The 20,251-nt window shown below is 43.4% G+C and overlaps 1 protein-coding gene across 2 annotated transcripts in view; it reads right to left on the bottom strand.

The window, feature by feature from the left end:
• SMC5 (structural maintenance of chromosomes 5) overlaps nucleotides 1–8,902 on the bottom strand; it is a 67,870-nt gene extending 58,968 nt beyond the window's left edge. For both annotated transcript variants that reach the window (XM_018555644.1, XM_018555643.1), the window contains exons 1-4: nucleotides 8,745–8,902; nucleotides 4,522–4,663; nucleotides 2,543–2,595; nucleotides 1,399–1,561 (exon numbers count right to left, since the gene is read on the bottom strand). In XM_018555644.1, the coding sequence (XP_018411146.1) occupies nucleotides 1,399–1,561; nucleotides 2,543–2,595; nucleotides 4,522–4,663; nucleotides 8,745–8,863 (477 nt within the window). In that variant the 5' untranslated portion in view covers nucleotides 8,864–8,902. The remainder of the gene's footprint in view (nucleotides 1–1,398; nucleotides 1,562–2,542; nucleotides 2,596–4,521; nucleotides 4,664–8,744) is intronic.
• Between the last annotated feature and the right edge of the window lie 11,349 nt (nucleotides 8,903–20,251).

Genomic DNA, 20,251 nt, shown 5'->3' with positions numbered 1-20,251 from the left:
TACAGAGCAGCTATCCATATTGGCCTTTCCTAAGCCCGAGTTTGGAGTGCTGTACTTGGACGTGAACAAGAAGGCTAGCCTGAAATGTGACCTTCAAGTACCGGGCTCTGCATAGTGGCACTTTCCAGGCCTTTGTTTACTGGTAACAAGCTTTTTTCCAGAGCTGTAGCATTGCCTCAGCATTTGACCCTGTATCTGTAGCCTCACTTTTTAAGTAAGGCTGTTCAGGCTGAAGCACCAGCACTATTGTACAGCTAGGGACATTTCTATATTTCCTGGCATTATCAGTTTTCACTGCAGAAAGGGTTAAAGCTGAGCAACTGAAGTCTGACGTCATCTACAGGGTGGAGTGTCTTGCGTGGCCACTCCATTTCCTGTCATTCAGTGTAGAGGAAACACCATGCCGCTGCTACTCCTGCTTTAAAAGCACCATGTGGAATTCCAGTGTCTGGTCTATTCCCACTGCCCGCCTTCAGTGACATGGCTGCCTGATCCTCATCAGCACCAGCTGCCTGTGTTTGTGAAAACCTGAGGCCTCATCTCACACTTTGGGCCTAGTTTCAGTACAGCAGGGGACGGTCCCACTACTATGGGTAACCCCAGCCCATACACCTCTGTGGTCTGCAAGGTAGAATCTAAAAACCCTGTATTCACAGGTTCTCCATCATCACAGTTTCCTTCAGCTCCATCAGATGAGGCCACGTCCCATTCTCGGTCATCAGGGACCTCCACAAAAACTCATGACTTTGCAGCCAGTTTTAGCAAGGAATTGGGTGAATCTGGCCACAGAGACTCTAAGGGTGTTCCAGTGCCTTCCCCTTCAAAGTCCATCTCTGCACTTCGCAAGGCCTTGAAACAGGCCAGGTCATTGGTCGCTGTGACCTTTTCTTACTCGGAGGCCCAAAAGTTTATCTCTAAAGAAACGGTCTCCTGCCATCACCTCTGAATTACAAGGGGTCATTTCAGAACATTTTTATGCAGTGGGTACAACTATGTATTTGGAGGATCAGCATGCTGTCTCCAGCTTTGGGTCCTTTAGAGCCCCTACAGCCGCAAAGACCCTTTCTGCTAAGCCCGCAATTCATCTATGCGGACTGGAAGCATCCTGAAGGGACCCGGGCCCCACCTGAGAGTGTGTTGAAACTGCTCCCTTTTGAGAGGGAATTTGTTTATTCCTATTCCACAGTAGAGAGGTAGAAGGTGTGCTTACCTTTAAGTATGCTACTGGCCAGCAAATAGAATCTCTTAAGTCCCAGTTTGAACTGGCTGATGCTGCCCTGTCTTGTGTTGGCATTGACCTTAATCTGACCTTCTCTGCACCAGAACACGTCCTTTTTCTCTTTTACATTGACAATTTATATAAATAGATGCTTTAAAATACAATTTTGAGACACATACCTGTGGCAGAAATTGACAAAGATTTCCTACTTGGATGTTCAATGCAGCCACCTGCTCTTCAACCACCTTTAAGGAGGCATTTTTTCCATTGATGGACCATGTTGACTGGTTATTTGATACTTGAATTTCACGCATGATGACCAGATTCCCAGATGCCTTGTACCTAGGGTAGCAAGCCGTTATGAACATTATAATGGCATGATGACTGATTGTCAGACAAATCAATGCCTGCATACTTTCAGTGCTTAATGACAATATTTGCCTGCGGTAACACATGACAAAAAGATAGGAAGAAGGGGAAGCTTCCCTTCTAGATGGGTATATACAACCTACAACCCCTGCCCCCTATATTTTTTTCCTTATAGTAGTCGCCATGGTGCCTATGCGTTTTTCTAATGCCACTGCATCCATGCACTTCTCAACCAATCACCATTTCACCTACCTACTTTTCCACAAAACACCACTGTACCATCCACCTCACTGACCACAACTACACCTGTACTTCCCTATTTACTGTTTGACTGCAGCTAGGAGCACACTCCAGCATGCCTGCTATTAACTTTAATCTTTGCCAGCATTGCACAGTTCAATGAAACTGCCTCAGTGGCCAGTAAAAAACAGTCACTGGACAGGCAGCTGAAGTTGGAAGTGGAGCACAGCCAACAAAACAGGGGAAATCAGGCCCCAGTAAACAGTGAAACTAAGGGACCCATTTATAAAGCAGTGGTATGGCTTTAAATTGGCCATTCCACTGCTTTGCAATATTTAAACCATCCAGCAAATTTATAAAGCAGAGATGTTCTTGTACCGTGGCTTCACTTGTTTTCGGACCCCCAACTTACAAACTAGGAAACAATTTTGTTGCTACCAAGACTCTGAACTGGTTGTGAGCATTTGCATTGTCGCCCTGATGAAGGGACCCTGTGCGGTCCTGAAACGTTGTTTTGTATGCGACGATTGGTCCGATTAAATGGACATCAAAAACATTTGCTGAGTGCTGGTGATAGGATCCAAAATCGGGATCAATTTGAATAAACAGTACTAGTAGCCAACCCCTGGGTCACTTCAAAAACAAGCAAGACTGGGCTATACGAGTTCCCTGCATTAAAACACATAATAAAAAAAAATCTGTCAGAAATCTTACAATTCGAGCTCCACCAGACCTTTCTGACATCCACGCTTCACATAAAGGCCGACCTGAAAAATGCAAAGAAACAGCTTAAGAGGGTTTTCTTTTCCTACAATGGAATGTGGTTACCGTCCTGTATGCATCACACAGGGCCTGGCATATCAAGATATGTCAGTTCTAAAAAACTTTCCCCCACAGCTACAAAATGAAGTTTAAACTTTATAGGAAACCTGTGGTAAAAGAATTGCAGGGCCTGCTATTGCAGACCTTCTTCTAAGAATGGCATTTGCTTGGCTATAACTGGCTCTAATACTTTGAGTTAGTAATCTGGAACACGCCTGCAGATTAGAAAGTCTAAACTATTACTCTGCATAGCTGGTCAAGGTCAGTGCTTAAGAAAAGAACTGAAGCCAGCGGAACCACATCATAGGCAGACCACTAGCATATTCAGAAGTAAGCTACAGTAGCAGATATATGCCCTTATTCAAATGCTTGAAAGACTGACAGGATGAGTGAGAATCCAGTTATCCAGTGGTGTTTGCAGCAGCCTCTACATCAGCGGTTCTCAACCTGTGGGTCGCAACCCCATCGGGGGTCGAATGACTATTTGCCAGGGGTCGCCTGGGAGTCTCCCGCTATTATAGATAGCGGCTCACGGTCACCCGGGAGAGAAACACTTTCCCTGCGATTGTTTTTTTTCTGACATCCGGGGCCGCCAGCCGTAAGTCAGAAAAAAAAAAAATACACCATAGGAATGCATAGCTAGATTCCTATTGGCTACTTCACTTTGCAATAGCCAGTAGCAAACTAGCTATTGCATCCGCCCTCTGCTGCTGCTAATCAGCCGAGGGGGACCTGAAGTTCTCCATCAGGTCCTCGTCTAGTGATTGACAGCAGCAGAGGGCGGGTGCAATAGTTAGTTTGCTATTGCAAAGTGAAATAGCCAATAGGAATCTAGCTATGCATTCCTATGGTGTTTTTGTTTTTATTCTGACGGCGTACGCCAGTGGTTCTCAACATGTGGGTCGCTGCGTTATTTCTGCTGTGCTAGGTGAGAGTCCTCCTCAGCCCTCTCCTAGCGCAGCAGTGTCAGTTCTCCCGACACGGCGCCAGATGTCGCTGCAGCAGCCGCATCATCCCTAACTTTTACTTTTGGGGGTCACAACTTGGCAAATGTTACCAAGGGGTCCCAGCCCTAGAAAGGTTGAGAACCACTGCTCTAAATCCACTGGAATTTTCTAAAGATATTAGCACTACCACTAAAAAGACAACTTCATAGATTAACAAGTCCAAGGCCACATATTTTTTTTTTTTCTTGTTTTAAAAATGGTCCCTTCTGCAATAAAAGCTTCTCACCTTATATTATTATTATTAATACAGAATTTATATAGCGCCAACAGTTTGCACAGCACTTTACAATATAAGGAACGGCTGTGCCGCGAGGGAGCATGGAGCCGGTTTCCTGGCCAATCAGGCGTGATTGGCTAGGAAGCATGCTTCATGCTGACTAGCGGCACTGTGCGGCAGCCTGGCTTCCTGACCAATCAGGAAGCCGGGTGGCACGTAATTTTCTTCTTCAGACACAGGAAACCCAAGCTGTATGATATTATTACAGGTATTTATATAGCAATGACAGTCACTGCCCTTAAGGTGCTTACAATCTAAAGGTTCCCATCTCCCATACATACAGGGCCGATTTAGAAAGAAGCCGGAGTACCCGGAGGAAAGCCACACAGGCACAGGGAGAACATGAAAACTCCTTGCAGATAGTGACCTGACTGGGATATGAATCGTGGAACCTTCTGCAATGCAGAAGTGCTAACTACTATGCCACTGTCCCAGTGTTGAGGAATGCAGGAAAGACCAGCAAATTACCACTATAGAATATTTTTCATGATAGCGGTCCTATACCACAGTGGAGCAGGCAGGATAGAATGGTCTTATATGACTATATATTTGTTTAAAATCTACATAGGAAATCAAATGAATATTACCTTATCGGCTCTGCCAATAAAGGAGGTCTTGCCTGCCAATCCCAGACAAATGGCACAAACAATGCTGGACTTTCCTGTTCCATTTGCACCAACGATCATATTTAAGTGAGGACCAGGAAATACCTCGCAAATGTCGTATGTGCTGCATAAAAAAACCAAAGAGGAAAGATAAATATACCATGTAAACATTTTTTTCCATAAATACAAGTAAAATACCAAGGTAACTCAATTGTATCGAAATACTAAGGTAAAGCAGATCTTTACTCTTTTCACTAAAAACCACATCAGCATGCAGCTCTGCAATCATCTTACATTCATTAGTTAAATAAACATACATTTCTTTTACTTGCAATTATTATTTTTCCACTTCCTAGTCCTCTTGGGCATTAGTCATATAGCCTGTGCTCACCAGATGCATCCTGGGAAGATTACATCAGCAGAGCGTTGCTGGGAAATCTAATCTGTAATCTCATGAGGTCTCGGTGAAAGGCATGAGATGCAGTGCATGGTCACATGTCCTAGTCACATGTGCCAGAGTTCCAGGAAGTAAAGCAAGATCTAGTAATTTGCCCTATGAAAATGGCCAATGTGAGAAGACCAGGAAGCATAAGAAAAAAAATAACATGTGAAGAATACAAAGCCTGCAATTATCTAGAAGTATGTGTTTGTAGATTGCCATTACTAAACATTTCTAAAAGGTGTGTTTGTTGACATCTCAAAGAAATTTAAAGTGACCTCTTTAAAGTGACATTAAAGTCTAAATCCCCCCCGCCCCCAAATGCTGCTGTAATGACTAACCTTAACCACTTGCGGACCGCGGTGTTACACCCCCTTCCCATCCAGGCCATTTTTCAGTATTCAGCGCTGCGGTACTTTGATTGACATTTATTCCGTCATGCAACGCTGTACTGAAATGAATTTTATACCATTTTTTGGGGACAGATAGAGCTTTCTTTTGGTGGTATTTAATCACCACTACGGGTTTTTTTATTTTTTACTATACAAGGAAAAAAAAAAAAAAAGGTACAAAAAAAAAAAACGTTTTCCCCTTTATTATTTTAGGAAACATTTATTTCTACCCAATTTTTAGGTAAAATATAAAAGATGGGGTCACGTCGGGTAAGTAGACACCAAACATGTCAAGCCTTAAAATTGCGCGCGCGAAATCGCAAAAACCGACCATAGCCAAAATTGGCCATGGGCGACGCTTTAAAAGATTTTACCGCTCATCAGTTTACTGTTATAAGTGATTGATGGCACCAGAATTATTGCTCTCACTGCGACGTTCGCAGCGATATGTAACATGTGCGGCATAATTGGAGCAAACGTCGTTTTTTGCGTGTAGGTGCACCTAACGCATTTTTGCGCATCTATGTGGGGGAGGGGGACTTTAAAACATTTTCGTGGGGTCTTTTTTTGTGTGTGTAAATTTTATTTATTTTGTGAGGTTTTTTTTTTTTTACACCTAACTTTATTGTTATCGCATAGGGTGCTAAGAAGTACCCTATGTGATAACGAATTACAGTCACAGGTCCCCTTTATGGAGACATCAGGGGTCTCTAAGACCCTTAATGTCACTTAGGGATCACCAGAGAAGCTGATGAAGCACAGATCTGCTTCATCAGCTTCTCTCCGGTTTCTGTACCGGAGAGTGGCAGAGGAATGCGGAAGTGATGTAATATACCGGGAGGAGAGCGGAGGGAGATCTGTACTGAACTCCCTCCGTTCTCAGTGCACAGAGCCACATAGCCCGGGATGGATGGATGGATGAATGGATGGACGCCCGAGATCGCGGTGGCGGAGGGGACAGCAATGGCGAGAAGAGGTAAGGAGGGTGGGCGCACCCTGACTTGCATCATACAAGCGATAGGGCGTCTTTACAGACGCCGGACCGCTTGTATGTAAATGGCTATCGCTGGCCGTTTAAAATCCTGGCGGTTTCCCACTCGTGCGCACCAGGTGGCATGCACGATGAGGCGCGGGCATGAAGGACGTCTAAACCCGCATCCAGGAGACTCCCCTCCGGCCGTCTTTCAACGTTCTTCGGATGGGAGGTGGTTAAATGATGCCTCTTGATCCGATCATCTTCTACTTTCCAGTAGTTTTCAGGAGTCCCTTCAGCGCTGGTGCCAGTCTCTGATCCGGCGCCGACTGCTGTGTCCCACGGAGTCTGCGCTTGTGCATTGACATTGAGGAGAGGCATCTCTCCTCTTCTCCTGACTGAAGATCTCTACTAAGCATGATCCCTTGCAGGTGCCCCGAGAATCTTCAGAACTTCAGATGGGAGAGCGCAGCGGAGACACAGCTAAGTTTTAATCTTTTTGGTAACTCTTTTTGATTTATTTATGTTTTTGCACATAACTATTGCTTGCTAGCACTAGATAGATGCAAAAACACGCGAGTATTTCATTGTACATTAAGAAACAAGATTTTCCACACCGACAGCTGTGCTTATTGCTCCCCTTCTTCTCACAGGGTTACTTCAATCTAAGGGTGAAGAGATGTTAAGACCCTGTATAGTGGGTCTAATGTTCCGCATTCTCCTCAGGGGCAAAGGAACTAATCTCCAAAAAAGTATTGGTCCCAATGCCTGCAATTTCCTCTAACTTGTGGTCATTTCCCTCTCATCAACATGCTATGGAAGTTTATAATAAAACCTTTCCATTTGTTACTAATACCTTATTTTAGTGCTTCTCTATGGAGGCTGCCATCAGGCCTCATTCACATGGGTGGTTAAGGGACAGTAAAAATAACAGGTAGTTGAGCCGGACAGCGCTATACACATTGCCACGGCTGCTTCGGTGCAGGAATAAAATAATAAAAAAGATTGACAGCATGCTGCAAACGGCAGGCTACAGCGCCTGCTGAACGCATCCAGTTGTTCCATTAAAAAGCCCCTTTTAGATCAAACCCCCGCAAAAACATTAAAATGGCAGCAGTATAGCCTCCTCTATCGCCCTCTGAAAATGAATCCACCACAGGTCACTTTTCAGTGTGGCAGTCTAGTTTCATGGCTGTCAGTCTGTTGCTCTGACTTCAATGCTGTCTGAGTTGCTGCCCCCGAATGAGCATAGCGATAACTAGTTCCGACACTCAGGACTGACACATACTGACGTCAGACACAGCCAGGCACCCAGCATTTTCAGAAGGAAGCCGTCACCACAACACAAGCGGATAGGAAATGTCTTAGTGTAGGCGCCTGTCACAGTGACATCTGACTGCAGTGGGATCTGCAATCACTTTGGGGAGATCATCTCTCATTCTATTGTATTGTGTCGTGGACAGGAAGTAAACAAATCTCCCCAGTGGGGCCAAAGTATTATAGACCTTATAGAGATTCTAACTCCTCTCAACTAGTGATGGGCTCGGGCGTGTTCGCAGCTCCACGTGTCGAGCCCGCCAGGAAGCCGACAGCGCCAATCAGAGGCACTGAGACATATCCCAATCTCTGCAGATGCGGACCGGGCTAATGTCTCAGTGCCTGTGATTGGCGCTGCGGCACTGTCAGCTTCCTGGCGGGCTCGGCACGTGGAGCTGCGAACACGCCCGAGCCCATCACTAGTCTCAACCCTATCTAAAGCTGACCATACGCCATGCAAACTGAACATGCAACCTGCTCTGCGCCATGCAAACTGAACATGCAACCTGCTCTGCGCCATGCAAACTGAACATACAACCTGCTCTGCGCCATGCAAACTGAACATACAACCTGCTCTGCGCCATGCAAACTGAACATACAATCTCCTCTGCGCCATGCAAACTGAACATACAATCTCCTCTGCGCCATGCAAACTGAACATACAAACTGCTCTGCGCTATGCAAACTGAACATACAACCTGCTCTGCGCTATGCAAACTGAACATACAATCTGGGTTGTACGATTAGATTGCATAGTGTGGGGGGAATTGATCAAAACTGGAGCTGACAGAATCTGGAGCAGATTTGCACTGCAACCAATCAGCTTCTCTGTCTCATTTTCAAATCATATCTGAGCAAACTGAAGTGAGATGCTGATTAGTTGCCATGGGCAACTGCTCCAGATTTTGTCCGCTTCAGTTTTGATAAAATCCCCCGTTTATGTATAGTCAGACTAAAGAAGAATGTGTTGGCTGGACCTCCACTTGAAGATATCTTCTCATTCAATGTCTAGCAGTACATGAAGAGCTGTGTCAATGATCCTAGCCATCAGGGACCTGTCCCAGCATGACTCACATATACATACAGAAAGTTCTCCATCTTTATCCTGACGATGGCTCCCTCCACAAAATGTTTGTTGTCATTCTGCCGCCCCGTCACCAGTCTCGTGCCGTCCGCTTTCCTCTTGCCCAGTGGCGCTGCCATCAGTACCCTGTGCCTCCACCAAAACACCGGCCAGCAATCCGTACACAGCACCTCTACGCCGCCTCTAATTCCTGCTACGTCACTCCACGTCACCCTACCTGCGCGGCCATTTTGACTGAGGGCACCTGAAATCTTAGATAAGCGCTGAGAAACAAAGGCAGTCGTTCTGCTTTTTGCAGAGAGCTGTGTAATCTAAAGAGTCATATGGCAGCATATGTATAAAACAAAACAAGACTGTACACGGACTAAGCTAGAGAAACGCTTCAGAGAAGCCGGGAGAATGGGCGGAATTAGAATTCAATTTCCTATCGTATGATTGGTTAATGCGGAGCGCGCGGAACTGACTGATGAGGACGGAGGCTGAGGAAGCAGGAGGTCACACTGGGAGGTGTGACAGGAATCTATCGTGTCAGCCTCCACATTCTTTATCATCGTTCTGGGAGGCCAAATAATGTAAAAATGTGCTGCTGTTGTACACGGGAGGGGAGCAAGTCTAGTGAGTTGCAGAATCGAAACCTCACAAGGGAGTGGGGAGGCCTATTTCAACATAGAATATTTAGAGAATATTTTTACACTTCCTAATTACAATGGTCTACACATTTTGGGAAATTATTGACCTCTGAGATAAAATGTGTTAATTCTTACATATTTTGATTAGATTAATTAGAAAACAGGTGATAACATTGCTGGTTGGCTGAAGTTTTCAAGATATTTCATAATAATGATTTATACACAGGCGAGTATATTTGCCTACAATGGTGGGAGGTGTCTGATTATTATTATTACATAGTATTTATATAGCGCCAACAGTTTGCGCAGTGCTTTACAATATAAGGAAGACATTACAGTCACAATACAATTCAAGACAAGATGGTAAGGAGGGCCCTGCCCCTGAGGGCTTACAATCTAAAAGAGGAGGGGGAAATGATACATGAGCTGTGGGAATGAATTATGTGAGAATGTGAAGGTTCAGTGGTTAGGTTGAGGTGGGATAGGCTTCCCTAAAGAGATGAGTCTTTAGGGAACGCCTAAAGACAGTCAAGGTGGGAGATAGACGGATAGGTTGGGGTAAGGAGTTCCAGAGGATGGGAGAGACTCTAGAGAAGTCCTGGAGGCGAGTATGGGAGGAGTGGACAAGAGCTGGAAAGCAGGAGGTCAATGGATGAGCGGAGGGGACGGTTAGGGTGATACTTTGAGACAAGGTCTGAGAGATATCCGGGGGTGGAGTTGTGGATGGCTTTATAGGTGACTGTTAATATTTTGAATTTTAACCTCTGGGCGAGTGGAGGGATTGGCAGAGGGGGGATGCAGACACTGAGCGGTTGGTAAGGTGAATGAGTCTGGCAGCTGCATTCATGATAGACTGAAGGGGGGATATCCTGTGTAGTGGAAGGCCAATGAGGAGGGAGTTACAATAGTCAAGACGAGAGATAACAAGGGAGTGGATGAGTAGTTTTGCGGTGTCATTGGTGAGGAAGGGGCGTATTTTTGAGATGTTACGAAGGTGAAGGCGGCAGGATTTGGATAGCGATTGGATGTGGGGAAGAAAGGTGAGGTCCGAGTCAAGGATGACACCTAGGACCTTGGCATGAGGGGAGGGTGGGATAGTTGTGTTATCAATCACAACTGAAATGTTGGGGGAAGGTGCACGGGCAGGAGGAAATATCATGAGTTCAGTTTTTGAAAGGTCGAGTTTTAAGACATGTTGTGACATCCAGACTGGTATATCAATTAGTAGATGTCACGCAAGGACACTGAGGGGGAGAGTTGTGGAGTGGAAAGATAAATTTGAGTGTCATCCGCATAGAGATGGTATTGGAAGCCATGTGAGGTTATTAGTTGACCAAGGGAGGAGGTGTAGATGGAGAAGAGGAGGGGTCCAAGGACTGAGCCTTGGGGGACCCCTACAGGAAGAGGAGGGGAGGAGTTAGAATTGTAGGTGACACTGAAGGAGCGCGTAGATAATTAGGATGAGAACCATGAGAGAGCAGAGTCTTGTAGGCCAAGCGAGTGGATTTTTTTGAGGAGCAGCGGGTGGTCAACAGTGTCAAAAGCAGCAGAGAGGTCTAATAGCAAGAGTAAGGAATAGTGGCCGTTGTTTTTAGCCGTTGTTGTCTGATGATCATGATGCCTCGTAACTTCTCGACAAAGTACGGTAGAAAAATGAAAATGGTACCAAATGGAAGTGTATAAATATCACAATCAAGCGGCTATGGTGGCCTTGGACGGCAGCTGCGGAACTAATTTAGTAGGCTGTATGGGATTCGGTCAGTCAGGCGACTTCCTACACACTCAGTGCGCTAGGAAGTCGTTCCACATCATGTATCCCAGCCTTAGCTCAAGGGAAGTTACTATAGTGTTAGGGGTCTGATGGGACTGTAGTATGACCCAGCCGGAGGAGCTATAGATTGTTATCACTGCACACACAACCCCGAGTTGTATTGGCTGCCTCTAACACTCAGTGCATCTGGGAAATACTGTGCAATCTGGATTACTGATAATGCTCTTTATACCCAATTAACAACAGCTGTGTGGAATTTACGTCAGTAGACAGGCATATAGCGTAGGCATGTACTCTTTAGCAGTATCTCTTAATACACTTCATTTGGCATGTAACCCTTCAGTAGTAATTACACAGGCATCTGACTTCAACATGAACTCATCAGCAGTAGTATCAGGCAACTATCAGGTAGTTCAATATAGAGCTTAGAGCCCAGATACTTGCGGTTCAGCTGTAGAGTTCAGACTAAAGATTATTCTGAACTGTCATTGTTCTTTTATTGCAAGGTACATTTGTCTTGGTCAGATCTATGCATCATACAGTTACATCTGGTGGCTTGTGAAAGTGTAATTGCCTAACATTTCCAAGGAACAGTTGCGTGATATTTTCCCTCAGAAACCAAGATGCCTGAAAACTTTGCAGTTCCAATGGTGTGGAGGGAACCCACCAATCATAGTAGCGACTGCTATTTTTGCATGGTTTTCCCAATTGCAAAAGGGATCTCAAGAAAGTAGACCGTAGAATATCCAAACATTCCATCCGCACTGCGTCCTGTACCCCATGGACTTGCCTATTCCAGATCCACCAGAATCCTACTCAGATGATGATGAAGACAATGAGCAGGATGCATCTGATCCAGGTCCGTCGATGTCAGCTGACCCAAACTTTAGCCCACCATATGCTCCTCCTGAACCACTGCCTACTTCAAGTGCAAGACTGATAACTTGAACCCTCTGGAGATTTCTGTTCACCCTTGTTTTTCCTTTAGATTAGCATTTAAAAATAATCAATGCAGTAATCTGAAGGTTGAAAAATAATTGAATAAGGTGTTGTTTGAAGGCTTGCCACACTCAAGTCTAAGGGATATGGTCGGTACAGACAGTGCAGCAGGCCACAGCTATCGGAGGAGATAAGTATGAACCCATGGGGGGGACACAGCTGAATGTGTTGAAGGGGCTGGGAGGACTTTCAACAAAGGTAAGCTTTAAAGAGACCCTGTCAATAGACCATTTATTTCACCATAAATATCCCCATAAGGTTAAATGTGCATTTCATGCATGTTAGTTATCTCCCTTCTGTAGACATACAAAAGGCCTGCGACTGGGTGCTGCTATTAGGATGGGATGTCAGCAGCTCAACAGACAGAGCTGTCTCTCAAGAGCCCTCCAGCTGTCGTGCAACTACAAATCCCATTAGGCATTGCAAGACTCTGACAGCCACAGGCATGACTCCTGGAGGCAGAAGCATGATGGGATTTGTAGTCTCACCACTGCTGGAGGGCCAGAGTTCGCCTAACCCTGCTCTATACTGTGCACCTTCTCTCCCTTCGCGGCAGCAACATAATGGAAAATTGTTATCTAGTAACGTAATTTCCCTTTCTTGGCCAAGCCTCATATCAGCATACTATGGTTCAGCTCTACCCTCTGACCCCCATAGGATTACCTCAAAATCTATCAATTCAAACCTTATCCCTCCATACAGTGTACGGTTACGAGACTCCCAACAGGCCAAAAGGGATTGAATTTATACTGACAAAAAAGACTGGCTACGAATGGGAAATTAAGGTGAGTATTAGATAACAATTTTCTTCCTCATGTCAGCATACTACGGAATGTAGCTAGTAATGAAACTAAAACCACTATTAGCTTTAAGATAGTAACACACAACCAGACAATTGGAAAATGCTCCAGAAAACATTTACAAATCTCCAAAGTGACCTTGGCAAAGAAAGACCAAGATGTTGCAACTGGTGGCGAGTAACTCTTAAGGCCTGGCTAGTAGCTCAGGACTTGACATTTTGAGCCCTGATGGAGACATTCCAAGTTAGAATGAACCCTAATTTCATGAGGAGGGGAGAGTCCTAAAGACGAGTATATCTCCTGGATTGTTCTCACCAGCTATGATCCTGGATGATGTCGCCGCCCCTTAGGTCCTTTTGGAGGAAGCAGCAGATTATCCACCATACATAAGGGTTTTGTTCTGGACTGATATGTCGATAGTAGAGTCATCCAAAGGATGACTTTTCCACCTCCTAGTGCTAATGGAATGGTGTGGAAACTTGAGAAAGAAACTAAAGAGAGAGTTTCAAGGTGAGTTGTCATGTAAAACTTGGCGGAGCAGCTATGCAAGAAAGAGCACACCATTTGGATACCCTTCTAAGTGGCTTTCAGTTCTTTACCACCCACTTGCAGTTGGTTTGAGCCAAGATCTGACCTTTTTGGGAATTATATACCAGACCCCTGTTTAGGTCTGATTATGGAAAGGTATGAACATCAGAGACTGATGGATTCAATGGATCACTGCTGGAATCTAATGAAAAATGAAAACATTTTTGTCATATGCGAAACTATGTGGAATTGGTGGACACCTTTCTAAAATTGACATGATCTCTACCACTCTCTGTGGAATACCCAGATGGATTAACCTTTCCCTTTCAATCTCCAAACAGTCTCTTGTGATTGGGAGAGAGCAGATCTCCTTGCAGATGCCAAGGTGGAAGGAGGGCAATCTGCAGAAGGAGAGAAACCATAATACTCTGCCTAAATTTTCCTTAGTACTTCCAGAATAAGTGCAGTTGGCGAAAAAAACAAAACTAGCTGAAAGTCCCAATGAGTTTAAAAATGCATCATGCACCAGCACTTGATGACTTTGGAACTGGGAAACCAACAGAGGAAGGCGAGTGGTGAAGGCTGTGGCCATCAAGTTGATCTGTGGCGTCCGACAGGCCAATTACACTTTTTGCAGATAATGGAAGTTCAAAGACCATTTGCTGCAGTCTGCAAAGTTTCGACAATCGGCCACTAGATTATCCAAAGCTGGATTTTATGTGGCTGGCAATGCTAAGACATGTATTAATTGCAAGAACTTGCGCTATTGGAAATTGGGGATAATAGGATATTATATGATATTAAAAATGATAAAATGTGTGTTAAAAATATTAGTAAAAAATAGAATTGATAACAATTAAAAGATATGTGAAATTTAGTTGTTCTAAAAGGGTATGGGAAGCTGCTGGACTAAAGGCACTCAGCCCCTAATAGGATGTATTTTCTTAGAATGTACAGCGCTAGCCCTCCTTCAGACAAAGATGTAAGAAATCAAACGTTTAAGATCAGGGTTTGAGGTAAGCAATTAAGAATAAAAAATCAAACATTCAGTGCAGGGGTGTATCGCAAAAGCTCAATAATTTAAATTAAAATCTATGTGAATAGTTGTGTATAACAAGTGATCAAATGATGTATGAAATTTATCTAATAAATGTTAATAAACTGTGATAAAATGTGAATAAATGTATCAAGTGTGAGTAAATAATATTAATACATGGTGAATAAACAATGTGTAACCATTTAAATAAACTGAAATAAACTTCTATCAATGTATATGTGAATAGTCCAAATCTTTTGTAGTTTTTTAAGTCTTTAAAAGTCCATAAATGTAAGACACTTCCACAACGAAAATTCAGTGCAATAATGTGTCCAACGAAAATCCAAACTTCCACAGTGAAAATTCAGTGCAATAATGTGTCCAACACAAATCCAAAAAAACGGAAGAAAATGTACAATAAAGGACACACTGAGGGACATTTTATTAAAGAGTTCATGAACATAAAATTTACCACACAAGCCAAACCTTTTTTTTTAATTCTCTTTTAGGTCACAAGAATACATTTACTATGTCCTCCTGTGACCCAAAGTCAGCATATAGTGGGCTACTGCCTGCTATTTGCTGACAGCGCAGAGCTGCTCTGCAGCCCGTAATTATCCCAACAATATTGTCTGGATCCACCCTACTGCCTTATTCACAGCTGGCTCTACCTCTCTAGTCCAGAGCCAGCTGTGCCCACCCCCTCCCTGTCTGTTCCTCCAATGAGCATTGGAGAAACGGGAAGGGGGGGGATTTTTGCATGGAGATCATGATTGCTCAGTTCTCAATCGATAGAGCTGGTATGTGATAGCAGCAGTGTCACACGCCGGATCTAACTATAGGGAAGAGTACATTTTACTCTCCCAATACCTCTCCTTTAATCCTTTGTTAGGACAGATAGTTCCACACATCTAGTTTACAACTGATAATGAGATATGCCAGGTATGCTATGTGAGTAGTAACTTGTAACAAATATAAAGGAGGTGTTTCACCATTTTGGCTCCAAAAGTAAAAATGCACTTTAAATTCCACTTTTGTTTTTCTACAGTGATGAGATATGCAAGGAGTGTGGGGTTTTTTGTTTTTTTGCGCGTAACATCGCAGGTCTCACAGTTACATGGAATCTCAGCGTTCCTTCAGCTGATGTAAGATAATTCTTCCTGCTCAGCTCTGCCTCGAGGTAAAGGCCCTGGTTTACCAGGCAGGGCCCTTACAGCAGATCATTTAGTATTGGGAGGCCATTTTCCTAGAAACCACCTCTCTAAAGTGTCCTCTTTTCTTTACAAATCAGACTTTTTAGTGTACAGGTGAAACTCGAATAATTAGAATATCGTGCAAAAGTAATTGCAGTAAGTGCTGCAAAAGGGGCCCAAACCAAGTACTGAGTACATATGCATGCTTGTACTTTTCAGAGGTCCGATATTGTTCTATGTACAATCCTTGTTTTATTTATTGCATGTAATCTACTTTTTTGAGGTTGTGGATTTGGGGTTCTTGGGGTTTTCATGAGCTGTAAGCCATAATCATCACAATTATGACAAATCACGGCTTGAATTATCTTGCTTTGCATGTAATGAGTCTATCTCATATATTAGTTTCACCTTTAAGTTGCATTAGTGAAATAAATTAACTTTGCACAATATTCTAATTATTCGAGTTTCACCTGTATATTCCAGTGTTCAGTGATATTGACACAATAACCTTTGACTTTCAGTGGCTGCAGATCGCAGGTTGTATAAGCAGTAGTTGTGGTTGTTGCAGTGTTAATTTCGTCGACTAATAATTTTCGTCAACAACACTTTTTCAGTGACTAAAACTAAATAAAAACAAACGTATGATGACTAAAACTATAATGAAAATATATTGACATTTTAGTCGACTAACTAAAACTAAACTAAAATGTTAGGGAGAGATCCAATCAGAACTAATCTCTTTGGACTTCTAGTTTCGGTTCCATCCTTAATGGGCAGCTAATGGCCAATATAGTTTTGCATTTTAATATGTTAGAGTTGCACTTGTGCTTGCAAGAATGAAGAATGTCATATGCAAGTTGTTATAATCCGTGCATATCCAATTATAGGTACTTTGTTGAAAATACTCAATGTTATTGTTTCTTCATAAAACTTGGTTTAATTTAATTTTAAGATAAATAAAGACATTTTATATATGACATCAGTTAAATCTTTGTCTGTATTGTAGGTTCAAACCTTAATGCCATAAGTAACAACAAGCTAACAGATGTTTACTCCAGATAAACAGATATTTCCAATATAATGAGATTGGAAATTATCTACTGTTCTCTCCTGTAGATTTAGTCAACTAAAATCTTATGATATTTAGTCGACTAAAACTAAAACAATTCAGATGCCTAAAATATGACTAAAACTAAATGGCATTATAGTCAAAAGACTATGACTGAAACCAAGGGGTCTATTCACTAAGCTGCCGTAGGCAGACAAGTGAATGACCGACCTAAAGTAAAGTGAGCCGAACGCTGTTCGGCTATTCACTTCAGGCTGGTACGGCTGATTTCAGCCATATATCGGCTGAAATGAGCTGTACATCGGGTGGCTTCGGGTCGGCCGAACATGCTCAGCCGACCCGAAGTGCAGAAGGAGTTCGACTCAGCCGATCCAACATCTGGATCGGCTAAGTCGAACCTCCGGCAGGCTACTCGCTGCTTTTCGGTCTATTCTTATAGATGCCGAACAGCAGTGAGTGAATGTGGGACCAAGCAGAACAGAAAAATAGTTTAAAAAGTAGAAAAAAATAAATTGAAAATGATTGTGCGGAGCTAGCAGTGACAGCTAGCTCCGCCCAACTGTTTTCTACTGGCTGTCGGTTCTGCTGCTGTCAAAAAAAGAGGAAAAAAAAAACCTCCTCCGGGAGTCTCCCGCTCCCGGCCACCCTGGAGTGAAACACTGCTTTTTCTTCTTTATTCTGACACGGAGCTGTGTCAGAATAGAAAAAATAAATACATTTTGGCCATAGGAATGCATTGCTAGATTCCTATTGGCTATTTCAATTCGCAATAGCAAACTAGCTATTGTACCCGCCCTCTGCTGCTGTCCATCAGTAGTGGTGGACCTGATGGAGAACTGCAGCAGAGGGCAGGTGCACTGCTAGTTTGCTTGAGTCTGGCAACTCATCCCTTTGGCCATTTTTTTTTTTTTTTTTTTTCCGACACGGCTCCGTGTCAGAATAAAGAAAAAGCAGTGTATCTCTCCTTGGCGGCCACGAGCGGGAGACTCCCGGAGCGCGCGGCAGACTCCCGGAGCGCCCGGGAGAGTTTGCTGTCTGGAGATCAGTGTCCCTGGTTAGCTAGTAACCAGGGACGCTGATCTCTGCAAGTGGCCGGACCCAGCCGTAACATCACGGCTGGCTCCGCCCAGCTGTCAGAAGCAGGCTGTCTTCGGCTTTAAGCGCGGCTGAGCCGAGGCATATGCGTTCGGCTCGACTGAGCCGTTCGGCCAAGTTTGGGAACTGTACGGGCTATAGTGGATTTTTTTGACACTCCTGATCTGCGTACTTGTCCCTTTTCTTTGAAAAATTGAAGCCTATAGTCTAAAAGCCAGACAACTACATTTTTCTAGAGATGGCCAGCAATGGCAGCCCCTATAGTTCTTCCATGGCAGGTTAACTTTAACATCAGACAGCGCAAGGTACCTACATCTATTTATTTAATGTTCAGTCTTTGCTGAACCTGGGTATACTTGGGAAGCAGGTAGGAAAAGATGGTAAAGTCTATACCCGATTCCCGGCCAGCAGAATTAAACGGCCGCCCGGAAGCTTCTTGAATGTGAGTGGGCGTTTTTAAACGTCCTCACCCGTCCCGCTCGTGCGTACCGCTGGTTCAAGCTGGCAATGGGGGGCAAACTCCCTACTCCCTAGCACCATTTAAGCAATCACGTAGCTCTATAGCCACCGAAACCCTTATATGTGACAGCCAGGCACTGGCTGTAGAAAATGATGCCAAGCAGCAGCTGTGATATTGATACAACTGCTTCAGGTTACTGATGTTTATATATCTATTGTGGCCCTGAAGCAGTTAAACTACAAATTCTCCCAACCCTCACATAATGGATATGAAGACAGGAGGATGTGTGTGTAGTCTAACTAAGGAGAGTTTTACATACATGGATAGATACAGTGTAGTGAATGAGCATAGTCACCCTAGGACAGGAAGTGGAGCGCCAGGTGAAAAAAAATGGAATAAAGACTGAAAAAAGAAAACTAATGCAGCCACTAGATCTGAGGATTGGTAAGCTATAATATACTACATTTCTGTTTTGGGGTTTGGATACACTTTACCAATTTTTGCTGGAGTGCGGGAGTGTAGAAAATCAATTATATATAGCTACCAGTAGAGGGTGCAGACATACTGTTAATTTTGATATGTATAACACACTATACTTCGAAAGAAATCACAACCTTTTCAATTCATTGTGTTACTATTAAAATAATCAAAAGCTTCATAATCTCACAATCTTGGGTCCCTGGAAGAATCTCTTAATCATTTGTTTATTAAATATTTATATTTTGTTCCCTTTGTCCTGTATTGTATTGAGTCTTAACAAAGTGTACAAAGTTCAAAAAGTTCAAAAAAAAGGAAAACTGTTTTTGTAAACTTATGACCTCGGATATGCACCTAGTCCCCTGGGGGATTCAGCAATGATTTTGATGTTGTGATGATCCTTTTTTTTTTTAGGAGCTCACAAGATTTCTAACAAGATCACCAGGTATTTTTGCACATAACAAGCAGATAAAACAAAACGCTTTCAGTTCGTACATAGGCGTACCCGACACATGTTTACGTTAGTATACGCACGTTCACGGGGATTGTAACATTTTTGGGAGTATTTTTAGATTTATTTTACTTTTTTTTTAATACTTACAAGCACCCTGTGTGATAGTATATTAGTGGTGACAGGTTCACTTTAAGGTGACATTTGGGAACTATTAGACCCCTAGTGTCACCTTTATACTTTAAAGAAGCTATTCAAGTGCAGGTCGGGCTTGAATAGCTTCTTGTCCAACTTCTCTAGCTGGGGAATGACAGCTGAGGGACTGGAAGTGATGCTTGTTGCTTTCGGCTCCATTCAGCAGGGAGGAGATCGGCGAACGGATGCTCCCCGGTCTCACTATCCTCTACCTGCCAACACCTGAGATGGTGGTCCTGGGCCCGCAGGAGGGGCAACGGAGCCCAGGAAGCAGGGTGAGGGGGCACTTTTCACTGGCCCCAGGAAGCAATCTGGAGGCAGCCCAGCCGCCATAATCACAGGGGCCCGCTGCCAGCAACGTACAGCATAAGTCGTTGGCAGTGAAAGGCTTAAAGCTAAGGCTTACCATTTTGGAAATGAACAGTGACATTTCTAAGGAAAACGACACGCAGAAATAAGAATTATATCACAAATAAAATATTTTATTGTGAATAAATTTTACTGGTTCCCACCTGTGTTAAGAAATAAAACACACACACTGAAAAATACACCCAAAAATCAATAAAGTGAAAACAGTGGCAAACAGCAAATCTGCACAAACATACTTATTGACAATACATGCAAAATTACATTTGTAACATATAGCTAGCCCTGAGTAGATTTTCTTGTCTGCGAACACAAGTGCTCTGAGTTGTGCTATGTATCTGTAAATAGTTTATAAACATTCTTCATATTGCTCTATCAAAGAATTTCTGTGCAGTTTCTGGAGTGACTAATGTCTATTTTAATTATGTCTTCTTTACT

This window comes from Nanorana parkeri, unplaced genomic scaffold, assembly GCF_000935625.1.
Source record: "Nanorana parkeri isolate BGI_ZX_2015 unplaced genomic scaffold, ASM93562v1 scaffold206, whole genome shotgun sequence".
Taxonomy (NCBI): domain Eukaryota; kingdom Metazoa; phylum Chordata; class Amphibia; order Anura; family Dicroglossidae; genus Nanorana; species Nanorana parkeri.
The sequence above is the reverse complement of the archived record's forward strand: the minus strand, read 5'-3'. Positions and strand labels throughout refer to the sequence as shown.